General features: G+C 35.2%; 1 protein-coding gene across 4 annotated transcripts in view; it reads left to right on the forward strand.

Moving 5' to 3' along the window:
• LOC139693521 (arginine/serine-rich coiled-coil protein 2-like) overlaps positions 1 to 12,812 on the forward strand; it is a 38,965-nt gene extending 26,153 nt beyond the window's left edge. For 3 of the 4 annotated variants that reach the window (XM_071591715.1, XM_071591713.1, XM_071591716.1), the window contains 3 exons: positions 4,106 to 4,347; positions 4,637 to 4,772; positions 11,096 to 12,812. In XM_071591715.1, the coding sequence (XP_071447816.1) occupies positions 4,106 to 4,347; positions 4,637 to 4,772; positions 11,096 to 11,283 (566 nt within the window). In that variant the 3' untranslated portion in view covers positions 11,284 to 12,812. Of the gene's footprint in view, positions 1 to 4,105; positions 4,348 to 4,636; positions 4,773 to 10,575; positions 10,759 to 11,095 lie in introns of those variants that run through there. The other variant, XM_071591714.1, reaches the window with a different exon arrangement.
• Positions 12,813 to 13,842: the final 1,030 nt, after the last annotated feature.

Below are 13,842 nucleotides of genomic sequence, written 5' to 3' on the forward strand. Positions count from 1 at the left end.
TCTGGTATGCTTCCTGTAAGGCATCAACAGTATCCTCATTGAGGCACCTCGTCACGGCCTATTTGGCATTATCCAGTCCAAAATGTACTCAAAGGGGTTGTATTCAAAGGCCCATGTCTCGTCACCAGTAACCACCTATTCTAAAATATTCGGGTCACTTTCACAGTGGTCCAAGAGATCCAAGGCAAGATTGTCACACAAGCAGTTCTCTGACAGCACTATGAGGGCCATCTTGGCACACCTTTCTCATGGCTAAATCTTCTGTAAGAATACAAGGCACTGTGGTTTTCTGAATATTGCACTCCGGTGACATCCTGACACTTTGGAGTCAATCAGAATTGAGGATAGGTCTCACTTTTTGCACATTTTCATCTCTGTGTTGTTGATGGATGTCCAGGGCATGCCCCATCGTCAACCTCCTTGTTTGTCTCTTAAAACATAATGTGCAAGTAGAAGACCATCACTTGGGACATTTCTCAATCCATATGTATCCTTAACCATGGTCATGGTCTCTGAAACTGATTTCCTGAGTTGAACATGAAATTTTATTATGTTTTTCTCTATGGAAAGTGGCATGATGAATTTGTGATGCGACCTTCAAGCACGGTTTCAGTCTAGAAGTGAACCTCAGACTGTAACGGCCTGCAGACAACTGATGCAAGTCATGCTGCTTTCCCAAAACCTCGCATCATTTTTCCCACCCCAAATCACCCACACTCCAGTCATCCACTTGGCCAGGAAAAATCGTTTTACTTACTTTTTGGGACTGACCCCTTTTTCCTTTTAGGTGTTCATCAAAATAATACTTGTATCTTATATTTGTCTCCATTAATATTATTGCTTTCACTTTTGCTAATAAAATACATTTTCCTTGATTTATGGCCTTGGTTGTGAATTATGGATGCAGCGAATTGTATCAGGTTACCAGTTATGTGGTAAAATCGAGTTTCTCATGGACTAAACAGGAAACGATGGAACAAAACCACCACTTTAAGTGGGAAATGTTGATTTTTAAATGAATAATGAGTTATAAATAACAACAAGTTTCATTATCACTGCCACATTAAGCTAGTAATTCTATTCTTTTGTCACTAATAGTGTGTTTATATGAATTTCAGTGAAAATTGTCAATCTTCTTATATTTCACCTATTAAATAGAACTTTTGATTGAGTGAAACATTATTTTTGAATTAATTGCTGAATGACTCAACTTTACCAGTACCCTAAAAATGAAATCATGACTACTGTGAAAACTGTATGGCGTTGAATTGATTTGCTGTATTTATTTTACTTTCTGGAATATGTGCAAGCTGTTTCCCTCACAGGTTTACTGGCTAAGTTAAGTATTTTATCTATCATAGTCATTCATAAGAGTGTGTTGAACTTTGGACAAAGGTCAGTGTAGTTCTCCTCCTTCCACGCCATACCTTCAGGGGACAATTCCAAGTTAACTCCAGGAAAGAAAACTGCTGACCCTTACCGTCTCTCACAGCACCAGGAAGCATGGTTAAAGTTTCAAAGGAGTTTTAATAGAAAAGTTGGCACTTGTTGGCATTGTAAACAATTTTTGGGGCTTATAATGGTGGCTATAGTCTCTATCTCCTGCTGCCCCGGCCTTGATAGTCTACAGCCTCAATCATCCACCCTCCCTTCCAGAGAAAGGACTTAAATGTCATAGTGACTCTGACTTATTTTTTGTTCACCTAATCCTCCATAGGAAGGTGTTTCATCTTAAAGTTAATTGAAAGTTTTAAAACCTCTTTATATAAGTATCAGTCAACACAAGAGACCATCAATGGTTGAGTTGTGAAGTCTTGACTTTGAAATAGATCAAGGCAGAAGCAATCTTGGAAGTCTAGTGTATGACTTTACATACTTTAGACAGTGCTGCTCTTATCTTTTCTTGGCCAACCTGCTCACAAACCTTCCTGTTGAGAGTTATCCACGTTGACAAGTATCTGGAAAGGAGACTAAATCTTCTCATTGCCTTCTGGCTATAATACCCTCCTATATATCATAATAACCAGCAGTCTCAATCCACCATGCTTCCTAATTCATTGATGACAAAAATATTGAAAAGAAAATAAAATGCTTGAACCTGGTCAGTAAGATATATGATTGGCTCAGACTTGGCTAAGAGTTCTCTTCTCCCCATTGTGAGGGAATATCCCTGCGCTTAGTTGGTATGCTGATATCAATGCACACTAATATAATAAGCGATTTGTAGTAAATTTTGTGGTCCAACAATTAAATTCTGCATCCATTTGTATTATATCTAATATTATTTCACATTGACAAATTACCTGGCAATAAAGAAGTGTTTGGTGATTGTGGGGTACTTCGCTCGATGAATAGAGAAAATGCTAAGATGAGTAGTACAATGCATATCATTCTATCATTAAGAATTCCTGCAACTTTGCAATATTAAAGCACTGAATAACATGTGATTTCCCTGGAAAAATTTTAGATAAACTAAATTTTTTTAGAATCGCAAAACCCGATCATGTTTTTGCATTTCATTGTAGGTGTATTTTGATTAGTATGAATTAAATTACATGCAAATCCCTGTATTTAATTGCATTAATTAGGTCAGGGTGTGCTTTCAGCTTTGAACTTTGCAATATTTGAATTCAATGATTTCAAATAAATGTTAACTGAGAATATGGTTAGAAAGATTTTGTTGGGATCATAGTGTATGTAAACTGTATAGTGTCATAATTTAGCCCAAATTTGTGTCGTAGTAGTGTCAATATTGGTTCAATATTATTTTATATATGTTGCCATAGCAAGCAATCGGGTTTTATTTCTTTACTACTTTTTTCCACTTTTAAGAATTGAAACTGTTATTATTGTTGTTATCACTATAGTTATAAATGCTAATACTCTTTGAATTATTACTCCTCCATTTTGTGGAGGCAAGGAAGAGGGAGGTTGATGTAGAAGAAATAACTCTGTCGTTTGTGGAACAAATGCATCTGATACAAAATTTTGGTCAAGCTTTCTCGGAAAAAAGGTGGCGTACAAATATATTCATTTTGTTACTTGCCAACATGAGAGATCTTTTGGTTGGACCAACATCAGAATGATTGGCCTTGGATTCATCTTATTAAATTTGGCTTGAAGGGGGCAGTAATGATTTGATTTTGCTAATGTTGGAGTATGCGTAGATTTGTGTACCAGTTGAAGTACAGAAGGTTGGAAATAGCGTAACATGTGGAGGATATTTTGCAAGGCACTTCTGAAAAATAAATTTATGCTCTGCCTGGGAGAAGGTGGCAAAATCATGTATTGCCCTTTGAAAAATCATCTCACGTCTACTCATTCATCGGCTAGTGAAACATATTATTCTGGTAGTTTATGTGGAAGATAGGATATGGTAATCAAGTGGGTAGAATGCTGGGCTACTGACTGGAAGGCCCATGTTCGATTCCCAGGAATGCCTCTCTGGGCACCTTCAGCTTGGCCCAAGCTGTGTGATTTTTTGGGTACCAAATCTGCCTAGGAAGCCATAGGTGGTACAAGGAAAGGAACTGGCCCCCTTACCCTTGTTCAGATTTCACATGAAGTTGGGCTTAGTACTTGATGAGCTCTCTTCTTACCTTTAAGACTGAGCATTGGTTTGATAGCTGGTTATATGTAGAGGATTACAATTTCAGCTTTTCTCTTATTCATCTATTGCCAGGATTTAAATCAATCTTAAAATTTCCCTTGGCGCCCTCAAAATAACTTATTAGTAAAAATAGCTTTAGGAAGTTAGATGGACAGCTTTAGAAGTTAGATTGCAGTGCACTGATTTACATAGAATGCCCTGGTGAAAGAAGTTGAAATTGGAGAGTGAGCAGGCCATAGATAGAAATGAAAGAAACTTCCAATTTTTAGAATATTCTATGCTTCATTTCACATACACCATTTTACTTGGATTGCCTAATTTTTTTGTTGTTACTTCTTTGAAACACAAACACGCGACTGTATTATGAAATTTGCTGTACTGTTAATCATGAATTTGATGTCATGATTTGTTTTGAAGAGTATTTTCATTGTGATCAAAATCTAGAAATGCCTTTTTAGATCTTTACTTTCTAATTGACATTTCATATTTTTTCAGCTCTTTCAGAAGGGTTAGGATTGCAAGTAGAAGGAAATTTGACCAAGACTGCGGTGACCAATGTACCAACAAGCCTTATAACACCACAAATTTTAGTACAACGATCCCTTGAAGTGCAGGCATCACAAGTGCATAATACAACTGGTATTCAGTTTCCTTCTTATTACAATCCTGCTGCAATGAACCCGATGAAATATGCTGAGCAAATGCAGAAAAGGAAAAAACTCTGGGGTGGTAACAAGGTAAAGCACTCGTGGATTGTGTCAACGCTTTCATGTGAATTTTTATGTATGCAATATCTAAGAAGGTTTACTTTTATGGATTATTTTTCTTTTTTTCTCTAGTGTAGCATAGAAATTGCTTTATGGTATGTTGAAATAAAAAAAGATTTTGGTGTATTATTTGTAGTTTGGCTCATCGTTTTTAAAATTTTATAATTCAGTGATTTGAATTTTTGAAGAAGATTATTGGCAATAACTGAGGTACACTACTTATTGTAGTAAAGCTCATTTTGATTTGTTATTATCTTAGGATACAGCTAAGGAGAGTTCCACATCAGGAAGTGCAGGAGGATCGACCAATAATTGGGAAAGTACAACATTTGCTCAGGACCAGGATGGGAAATTGTCTGCCAAGTTTAAGAGACTAATGGGAATAAAAACTCCAGGTATGAAAAGCAAAAAGGTGTTGATAATATAATATTGAAGGTGATATGATGTTGTTAAGACTCTTTGATTCTTTGCGATTGCTAGTGTCAAATCACTTCAGTGAAGTTAAAAGAGAGGCCAAAAATTAGTACTTCGTCCTCTGTAAACTATTTTAATCATTACTCCATTCTAGGTAGAAGTAATTTTTATAAAGCCTCAAAAGAAGCATTTGAAAGATACCAAATAAAATTTCTATGAAACAAGCTTGAATATGAGTGGGTGATGCGTATGAAACAAGCTTGAAATTAAGTGGGTGATGCATATAATTAATAGAGTTACCATATCTGCACTAACATAAATTTAATGTTTATAATCACAATTTACAATAAAAGAACATGTCCATTGACTTAAATTGAAGCTGCTGAAAAATTCTTTCATTGCTCAGAGCTAAGCAATACAACATAAAGAGTATAGGTTTGCATTATTTTTCATTGCATTTAAATGAAATGTCTTGTAATTGTAATTCAATTATGATTATTTATTTTGGTGTGTAGTATGTTAACTAAAATGATGTTTGATACATGTAACTCGATGATGGATTTCAACGCTGAACTGTTTGAAATCTAATAACCTAAATATAGACCCCTCCAATAGTTTGACCAACTCTGTGGACTGCAATTTATTTCATAAGGAACAGAAAAAATTAACCTCTCTGGGGATGGAGTTTTATTTGGTTGTCTGAAGTGCTATGCACTGTAATGCAGTCCATCACCATGTGTCTTAAATTTTGAGGACACAATTTTATAAAATCATCTGAATATTTATTAATTTTTGTTGTGATTTATTCTCTCATGTTGTTTGTAAGACACAACTTGTTAAGTATAAGACGACCTCCATAGTTATTTTCCGACACTAACAGCTGTAACTATTGGCAGCATTCTTCTGGCATGGAAATACTCTGGGTTACTGGGTGCCAAGTCTTGTAAACTCTGGTAGTTATTTGTCAGAAGAATACTGCCATGAGTTAGGGCTGTAAGGATCATAAAATGACTGTGCAAGTTCTCTTACACTTTGAAAAGTTATTTATAACTGATGACAGTCAGGAATACATGGTAATAAAAAATGGATAAACATGCAGGTGATTGTATGAGCTTGCATTTTCAAAATGCCGTGGAAATTTCTCAGAAGCATTAGAACATTAGGGTACCAGTTATGTTGGGAGGAAATGAATAAATTCATATGCATGCTGCCTATCATTGGTGTTGTTAAGTTCCCCCAAATTTCTGTGTTGGTCCAAAAGCCCAATTTTAATGAACAACTTCTGAAATGTTTCATGCCTTGCAATTATTATTATTATTACTTTTTATTTGCCCAGAGATCACAATACAAAAATACCAGGTGGGTGAAGTATGTACATGATATAAGGCACGTCAATGAGGAGCAAAGACACAGGCTCAGTTAAGATACATAAAAGAATAGATGCTCATAGTTACATAAGTGTTTGGTACAAACCCATGAACATCGGCTGTAACATGCACATACAATATCAAATTCAGAAAAATCATTGATCACAAACATGAATCAGACCATTACCATTGCTAGAAACTAAAAGTATGAACTTACTGGTCGGGAATATTGTTGAGATATTCATCAACCGAGTAAAACATATTGCGTTGTAGATATCTTTTTAGTTTATGCCTGAATACGGCAGTTCCCTGTGTATCCTTGATACTTTTGGGTAGTTTGTTAAATAATCTGATGCCCATTTCATTGGGTCCTAATTTCAATGCTTTAGTTCTTATATTCCCATAATGGAAGTCATTCCTGCCTCTGGTGTAATGATGATGATAGGCAGAGTTAAGAGAATAGTTGCCGATGTTATTTTTTATATATAGAATTAAAAACATAATGTAGATGCATGGGAGTGGTAGCAAATTTAATTCATGGAAAATAGGCCTTGATGGAGCATTGTAAGGTTTCCTGGCGATGATTCTAATAGCTTTCTTTTGCATTTTAAAGATGGTTTGAGAAATAGCAGCTGATCCCCATAATATTATACTGTAGGTTATATTTGAGTAAATTTCCCCATAGTACAAATTGAGTAGTACAGTTTTACTTGTAGTTTCATACAGGTGTCTTAATAAGTAGCAAGTTGAACTGAGCTTGTGTTGGAGGGCTTTTACATGAGTATCCCAAGAAATATTTGCACATAGAGAAATACCTAGAAATTTGCATTCTGTCACACGCTCAATTGATAGGTCATTGATTTTTACCAGCAGATCATCTGATATGTTCTTATTGTGTGTAAAGTTTACTATTTTACTTTTATTTACATTTAAGTCTAGAAGGTTGTCTGTACACCACTTGTTTATTGCAAGTGTGACAGACTTAGCTTTTTCCACAAGGCTGGGATATGTTTGTGTTGATATTATTATATTAGTGTCGTCAGCGTACAACACTGGTATTATTCCATCATTATTTGGTAAGCAGTTAGGTAGGTCATTGATGTAAATCAGAAAGAGGAGTGGCCCAAGGGTTGAGCCTCGTGGAACACCTTTGTTAACTTGGTATGCTTCGGATGAATATTTTGACCCATCAACTGATAACACTACTTTTTGAGTGCGATTATGAATAAAGGACTTCAACCAGTTTAAAGGACTTCCTCTAATTCCTATTCTATTGAGTTTAATTAGTAGTCTATTGGGGTTTACATTATCAAAAGCCTTTGACAAGTCAAAAAACATTCCAAGAGTTTTGCGTTTAGCATCTAATGAATTAAGTATGCTGTCGATTGCCTGACATATGGCAGTTGTGGTAGACCTTTCCGATCTAAATCCATGCTGAGAATTAGAAAGTAGGAAGTTTTTTTCGAGATAAGATGCTATTTGCATATACATGGCTTTTTCGAATATTTTAGCAAATGTATTTTGGACGGCTATTGGTCTGTAGTTATTCAAATCATTTACACAGCCATGGTTTTTATAAATGGGCACTACTTTTGATTCTTTTAATTGGGATGGGAAAATCCCTTGTATCAAAGATTCATTAATTAAAAATAAAAGGGGTGCTTTTATGGCTTCAAAACAATGATGAACAACTTTACCAGGAATTTCATCTGGGCCAGTACTGGATTTGTTTCTGAGTGAGGAGACAATAGTTTTTAGATTGGTTTCAGAACAGGGCTTGGCAAACATTGACGATGGTGCATTTGCTAAAAGCACATTGGCTGGAGAAGTAGTTAGGCAAGGAGCTGATACGTAGTATTTGTTAAATTTATTAGCTAGAGATGAATAGCTAATGGCAGTGTTATTTTCAGGGTTACAAAGTTTTGGGAGAGTGAGTTGTGGATTTTTCTTACCTCTACAGTCATTAATTATTTCCCATGCAGTTTTGGACTTGTTATTGGAATTAAGTAACTTATTATCATTATAGGTTCTTTTCGTGGTAGAAATCAGTTTACGGTAATACTTTTGAAATTCCTTATAGAGTAACCTTTGTTCATGATTGTTTGAACTTTTACTGGAGATAGCAAGTTTTTTAAGGATAGTTGAGTAATAACGGATCTCATCAGTTAGCCATGGCTTACATTTAGTTCTATGAAATATTTTATGATGTGTTACTGGGAAACACATTTCAAAATTGTGTTTGAAAATTGAATAAAAGTAATTGAAACCTTCGTCTACTGACTTAAGGTCATAGACATTGTCCCAGTTTTGGGACTGAAGAAGGAGCAGAAAATGCTGCATATTTCCATGAGTGAGAGACCGCCTTGGGTAAGTTTTATCATTTGGACTATCCATTGGTTGGTTAGTATCGATACTTATTTTCACCATGCAATGGTCTGTTATACCTAGGTCGCAAACAGTTGTGACTACTTTTTCATGGTTAAAGTTGGTCACAGCGTAATCAATTAGGGTGGCAGATGTGGGAGTGACTCTGGTAGGATTATTGTTAAAACATTCCATGCCATAAGTTTTGAACAGATTCAACAATTCTGATCTGTGAGGGGAGTCAACTAAGAGATTACAGTTGAGATCGCCGTTCAGCACGAGTATCCTGTTGCTTGCATATAAGGAGCAAATGAGTTGGTCCAGTTTTTTAATGAATGAATGAAAATCACCAGTTGGTGATCTATAGATGGAGATGAGCACAAGCAATCCCACTGGAGTTTCATGGAAACACACTGCACATTCAAAGGTTTTTTCTTCCTTCACAGGCACGTGAACTGAGTTAATAGTCCCCTTTATTGTGCTATGCACGAAAATGGCCACACCTCCATTTTTATACGTGGCCCGGCAGAATGACGACACTAGGGAGTAATTTGAGAGTGAAATAACCTTAAGTTCTTCGTATTTTAACCAATGCTCTGTAATACACAAAAAGTCTGGTTCACACTCGTTCATAGCCACTTCAAGCAGGTTTACTTTGTTCCTAAGGCACTGAATATTTACTTGCGCGATTGTTAATGGCTGTCTAACTTTGACTTAGAATTACTTCCTAGCCATTCTAAAATGTTAGCACTTCTGTGAAAATAATTTTCATAAAATTATCTCTTATCTTTATAAAATAAATGAGAATTAACAAAAACCTGGAAAAGAGGTGGTGGTTGATAAGAGAATGCTTCCCTGGTGAAGGCATTAAACATTTTACATATGACCTACCTGGCAAATGGCATAGATTTGGTGTGAAACCTTATAAACTCTGCCTTCCTCATGGCTACACTTATGGTATCATTGTATGTGTGGGTAAGGATAAGCATTCATCAGAAAAGGGTCATGCGCATGATGTTGTAATCAAACTTATAATGGATTTCCATATGAAAGTCGCATACAATTCTCAGAAAATTTCTATTAGTCTTCCCCTAGCCAAGGACCTTTTAGAGAAAAACATTTCTGTGAGTAAACTGGAAATTTTGCCCTAAGCAGCAAAAAGCTGAGTTGAGATTTTAAGCTTACAGAATTTTAATGGAATAAAATTTGTGGAATGGACTGACAAGAGATCTCTACTTTGTCCAGAAATCACTAATGCACTTTAGTAGATTTCAGGTAAAATTTATATGTACAGTACATCTTTGAGGATGATGTTAAAATGATGTAAAAATATAATAATTGTGCAAATATGTGGCACCATGGTCATCATTGCGTGGTGTATTCAAAAAAAGTTTGATTGACCAAATTTACTGAGCTTATAACATTTACATGAAGCTATTATTTCCAATGCACTTGCTCCACCATTGATTGCTGCACCACTGTTGCTAAGGAAAAATTAACATTTGCTAAATAACTATGATGGTGTGACTAGAGTAATGCAAATGTATGCAAACAATAGTATAATTCAATAAGCGGAATAGATAGAAGAGGGATGGCAATGGAAATAACTCAAAAAGTCCTAACATTCTGTCCAGGTAATGAGAAGCACTCATTTTTATGCTTAGAATGTTTTCAGGAAATATGACATTAGGATTCAATGCCACTGATGTCTGAATTTGTTTAAAAATTGTAGTAATTTTACTGTACTATAATTTTAACCATGTATGAAATATAATTGCTCTCATTTTTTATCTTTCCTTATTTCATAAATCAAGAATAGTATTGCTATCTATACTATCTCTATCTAAGAATCTATGTACTGAAAGATACATGAAAAAATTTAAACTATCTACCTTGTAGGGGTCAAGTTATTTTCCATTCCAAAACATTAGCTCCACTCAGGTATCACGTAGGAATATAAGGTCATCACATTGGTGTCTCATATGTTGTAACTTGCCAGTGGGTCGTGTCGTCCAGTAGAAAAAGTGATTTTGTTGAACATTTTAATTTTCAGAAGAAAGTTACAAATTTGAGTACAGTCTTCAACGAATGGAGATCAAATTTTTAAATCCAGAAAATGTGAAGATGATGCATATTGTTGTTGACAAGAGATATGAGAGTAAGATGACATCACAGTGTGGCCGGTTGAGCGGGAGTGAGGCATCTTCTTAAACTATAACTTGGAATTTATTGCAGTCAGGTCATTCTTGTGCTTGTTAATTTCACTGAGTTTTAAGGAATTACTACATGTTTGGGCTCTTTTGTACATTGATTTGTGTATTTGGGTTCTGTCCTGCACAGATTTGTGTAACTAATCCATTTTTGTGAGAATTATTCGTGTGTGAATTATTTGCATGTTATGATTTTTTTAATATACCTATTTCACAAGTGATCTTCATGGCATGAGTACTATTCATAATACAGTGAGGGTGAAATCAATATTTTTCGAAACATGCTCATAGAATATCACTCACTCATGCTATTATTTTCATGAGATTAAGTGTAAAGTATTCTAATGTATGATCCATTACCAGGTACAACAAATACTGCTCCTGCACAGCCAGAAGGAACAACTTCGACATCCGAGGATGTCATTAAAAAGCAAGAAGAACTTTTCTCTACAATGGAGCGCCAATATGAAGCAGCTAGGCTTGCTACTCACACACTGAGAGGTGTAGGCCTTGGTTTTGGATCTTCGTCAGCTTACCAGTATCCTCGATAATCACAAATTCTTATGGGCAATAATCCCTTATTTTGATAGATACTCTATGAACTCTGCCATGTGAGCATTAAAATCCATTATTTTTTGGTACAAATAAGAAATTTCGGCGGAAGTGTAATAAGCCTTACCTGTATTGTTTATGTAGAAAATTCAAAGTCGAGCAGTAATTGTCAAGGTGGTAGATATTTTATGATGCTAATAGACTTCCATCAGAGATTATCATACCTCACAAGATGATTTTTTTTAGCTTGGAACAAATTAACATTGAGATTACAGCTGACCCATCCTTTGTTTAATTCTTTAATTTGATCGTGTGTGAATGGTAAAGGACTGAGCTTTGTGAAAATGTGCCATTTTTAGTGAGTGTGAGTGTGGGTGTGTATATAATGTATCACCAAAGATTAGTTCTTTGATTTGCTTTCAAGACTTGGTCTTTCTGCTGTATGATTACACCTGGGTACACATATCATCCATCAAAAGAGGAGCACAAACACCAAGGCATTCACTGAACCTTTTGTGTAGTGAATGCTATGTTCTATTGTGGCAAGGATATTCTAAAGTGATTTTCATTAGATTTAATTGTGATAGATTTAGAAAGCTTTTATAGTGGTAAGATTATGCAACAAGAATTAGATGTACCAGTATCCTCCTTGTTAAGAAATGTGTACTAAGGGTAATCGAGAAATCGCTTACATAATTTCTGTAATGATAATTTGGAGTATTGGAAGGATAATGAATACTTTGCATTGCTTCTGATGTACTGATTGAAAGAATTCACTGATCTTGTAATTTGTTAGTGCAAGCGATAACTACCAAAAGGTTGTAAAGTGTTGATGGGTTAGTCAATATTGAATGATGTGTTGAAAATTTAAGAGAAATATCACTTAAAAGTTTTTTGCTTTAAGTACCTAATGCATTAAATATCAGTCAAAATATCTAAGCTTCTGTTCTTTGCTTGGAAAATCAAGTTATTGTGACTTGGGGAATTTTTGATTGTATGACTTTGTTGCTGTTGTGAAAGGATGACTTGTGTATTATGTGATGCAGAGTAGTGAACTAGTCTGGAATGACAAAAGAATAGTATGTTGGCAGAAGATAACTATAATAAAATGCCCTGGCATCAGCCTTTTTAAATTCTAATTTTCTTGTGAAATACTTTTAGTAAGTAGCTGAGATAAATAGGTACGTACACAAAATTTGTATGAATGTTGTTATAATCATTGGCGCCAGTATTTCTGGATAAGTTTTTATTAAAAACTGCAAGTCTCTTCTATGTGATGGTGCATTTATTGTTTCCAGAATTATGAGTGTATTGATTTGCTGGCGTTCCAGTAGACCATGGTCATTCATGAGGACCCTCTTGGAAACATGTACAGTGGAATGTTGCACAATTAGCATAATATGTTTTGGAATCTTTCTCTCAAAGCAAAATAATTTTTCCTATATAAACTAATGTAAAATACAATAATGCATTCCATGCTGAGAACAATAAATTGTGAACTAGGTTTATTAAAAGAAATCTATGTATACATTGTCTAGGATTGTGAATCATATTCATCTCCTCTTCTCTGGCAGAAAGAAGCAACCTGGAATGTGAATTCACTTAGTAGAAAACAGAAAAAAAATCAAAGTAATTAGTTATGATACATTCCAAATTCTTTTTACCTGGAAGCTGTCTAGAAACACTTGTGTTTGCCGAAGCTTCAAAATTTTGTGAAAATACAATGGGTAATACATTCTCCTCTACTGTTATGTGTACAAATATAGGTATACTTCGGCATCTGTTTTCCAGAGGAGACCCATCTCATCAAAATTAAGAACCTGTTGCTGCAGGTAACCCTCAGAATCTATCAACTTCTTGAAGTCACAGATGGAGTTTTATGCTGCCTTTGAGTCTGAGCTTGCTGCTTCACCGTCCTTCAAAATGCTGTGGATGGTTCTTCTGGTAAACTTCTCAAATCACTCACGTCTTATCTTAGAAATTTCTCATTCAGTCATCGATGATCTTCTTAACGAGATCAGGGGAAATCACTATGCCTTCTAACTAATAATGTTCTTGTTATTAAAGGATCATTGCAATTGCTTATCATTTATCCAAATGGGAAGCAAACTTTCAACATTGTTGAGATTATGTAACTGTTGCATAGATATTCTTGTCACTCACTTTGAAACATCTGTCTCCTTAATTTTGTTCTTACTCCTGACTGTAATGCTACTCATTGATGTCAACTGATTGCGTGTGCCACACTCACCTCGTTCTCGCTTTGCAATGATTTTACGTTTCATTTATATGGTTATTTTTATTCTTGTATGGCTGTTTTCTTGCAGATTTCATTTACTAAACTATTCACAAAAAATTACCAAAACTATGTCTGAACACAAGTTAGGAAAAATGTGTGATTACTAGCCGCACTGAGATGTTAGAGAAAGAGTGCTTTATACAAACTAAACCAGCTGGCTGGCAATTATTCCAGGAATTCCCCTCTTGGTCACTCCTTATGCCAAAAGTCGCTTGCTAAGCAAGTCATTTTCTTAAAAATATTTTTACTCGTTATGTGA

The sequence above is a fragment of the Hetaerina americana genome, unplaced genomic scaffold (genome assembly GCF_022747635.1).
Source record: "Hetaerina americana unplaced genomic scaffold, ioHetAmer1.1.p SCAF_5, whole genome shotgun sequence".
NCBI classification, from domain to species: Eukaryota; Metazoa; Arthropoda; class Insecta; order Odonata; family Calopterygidae; genus Hetaerina; species Hetaerina americana.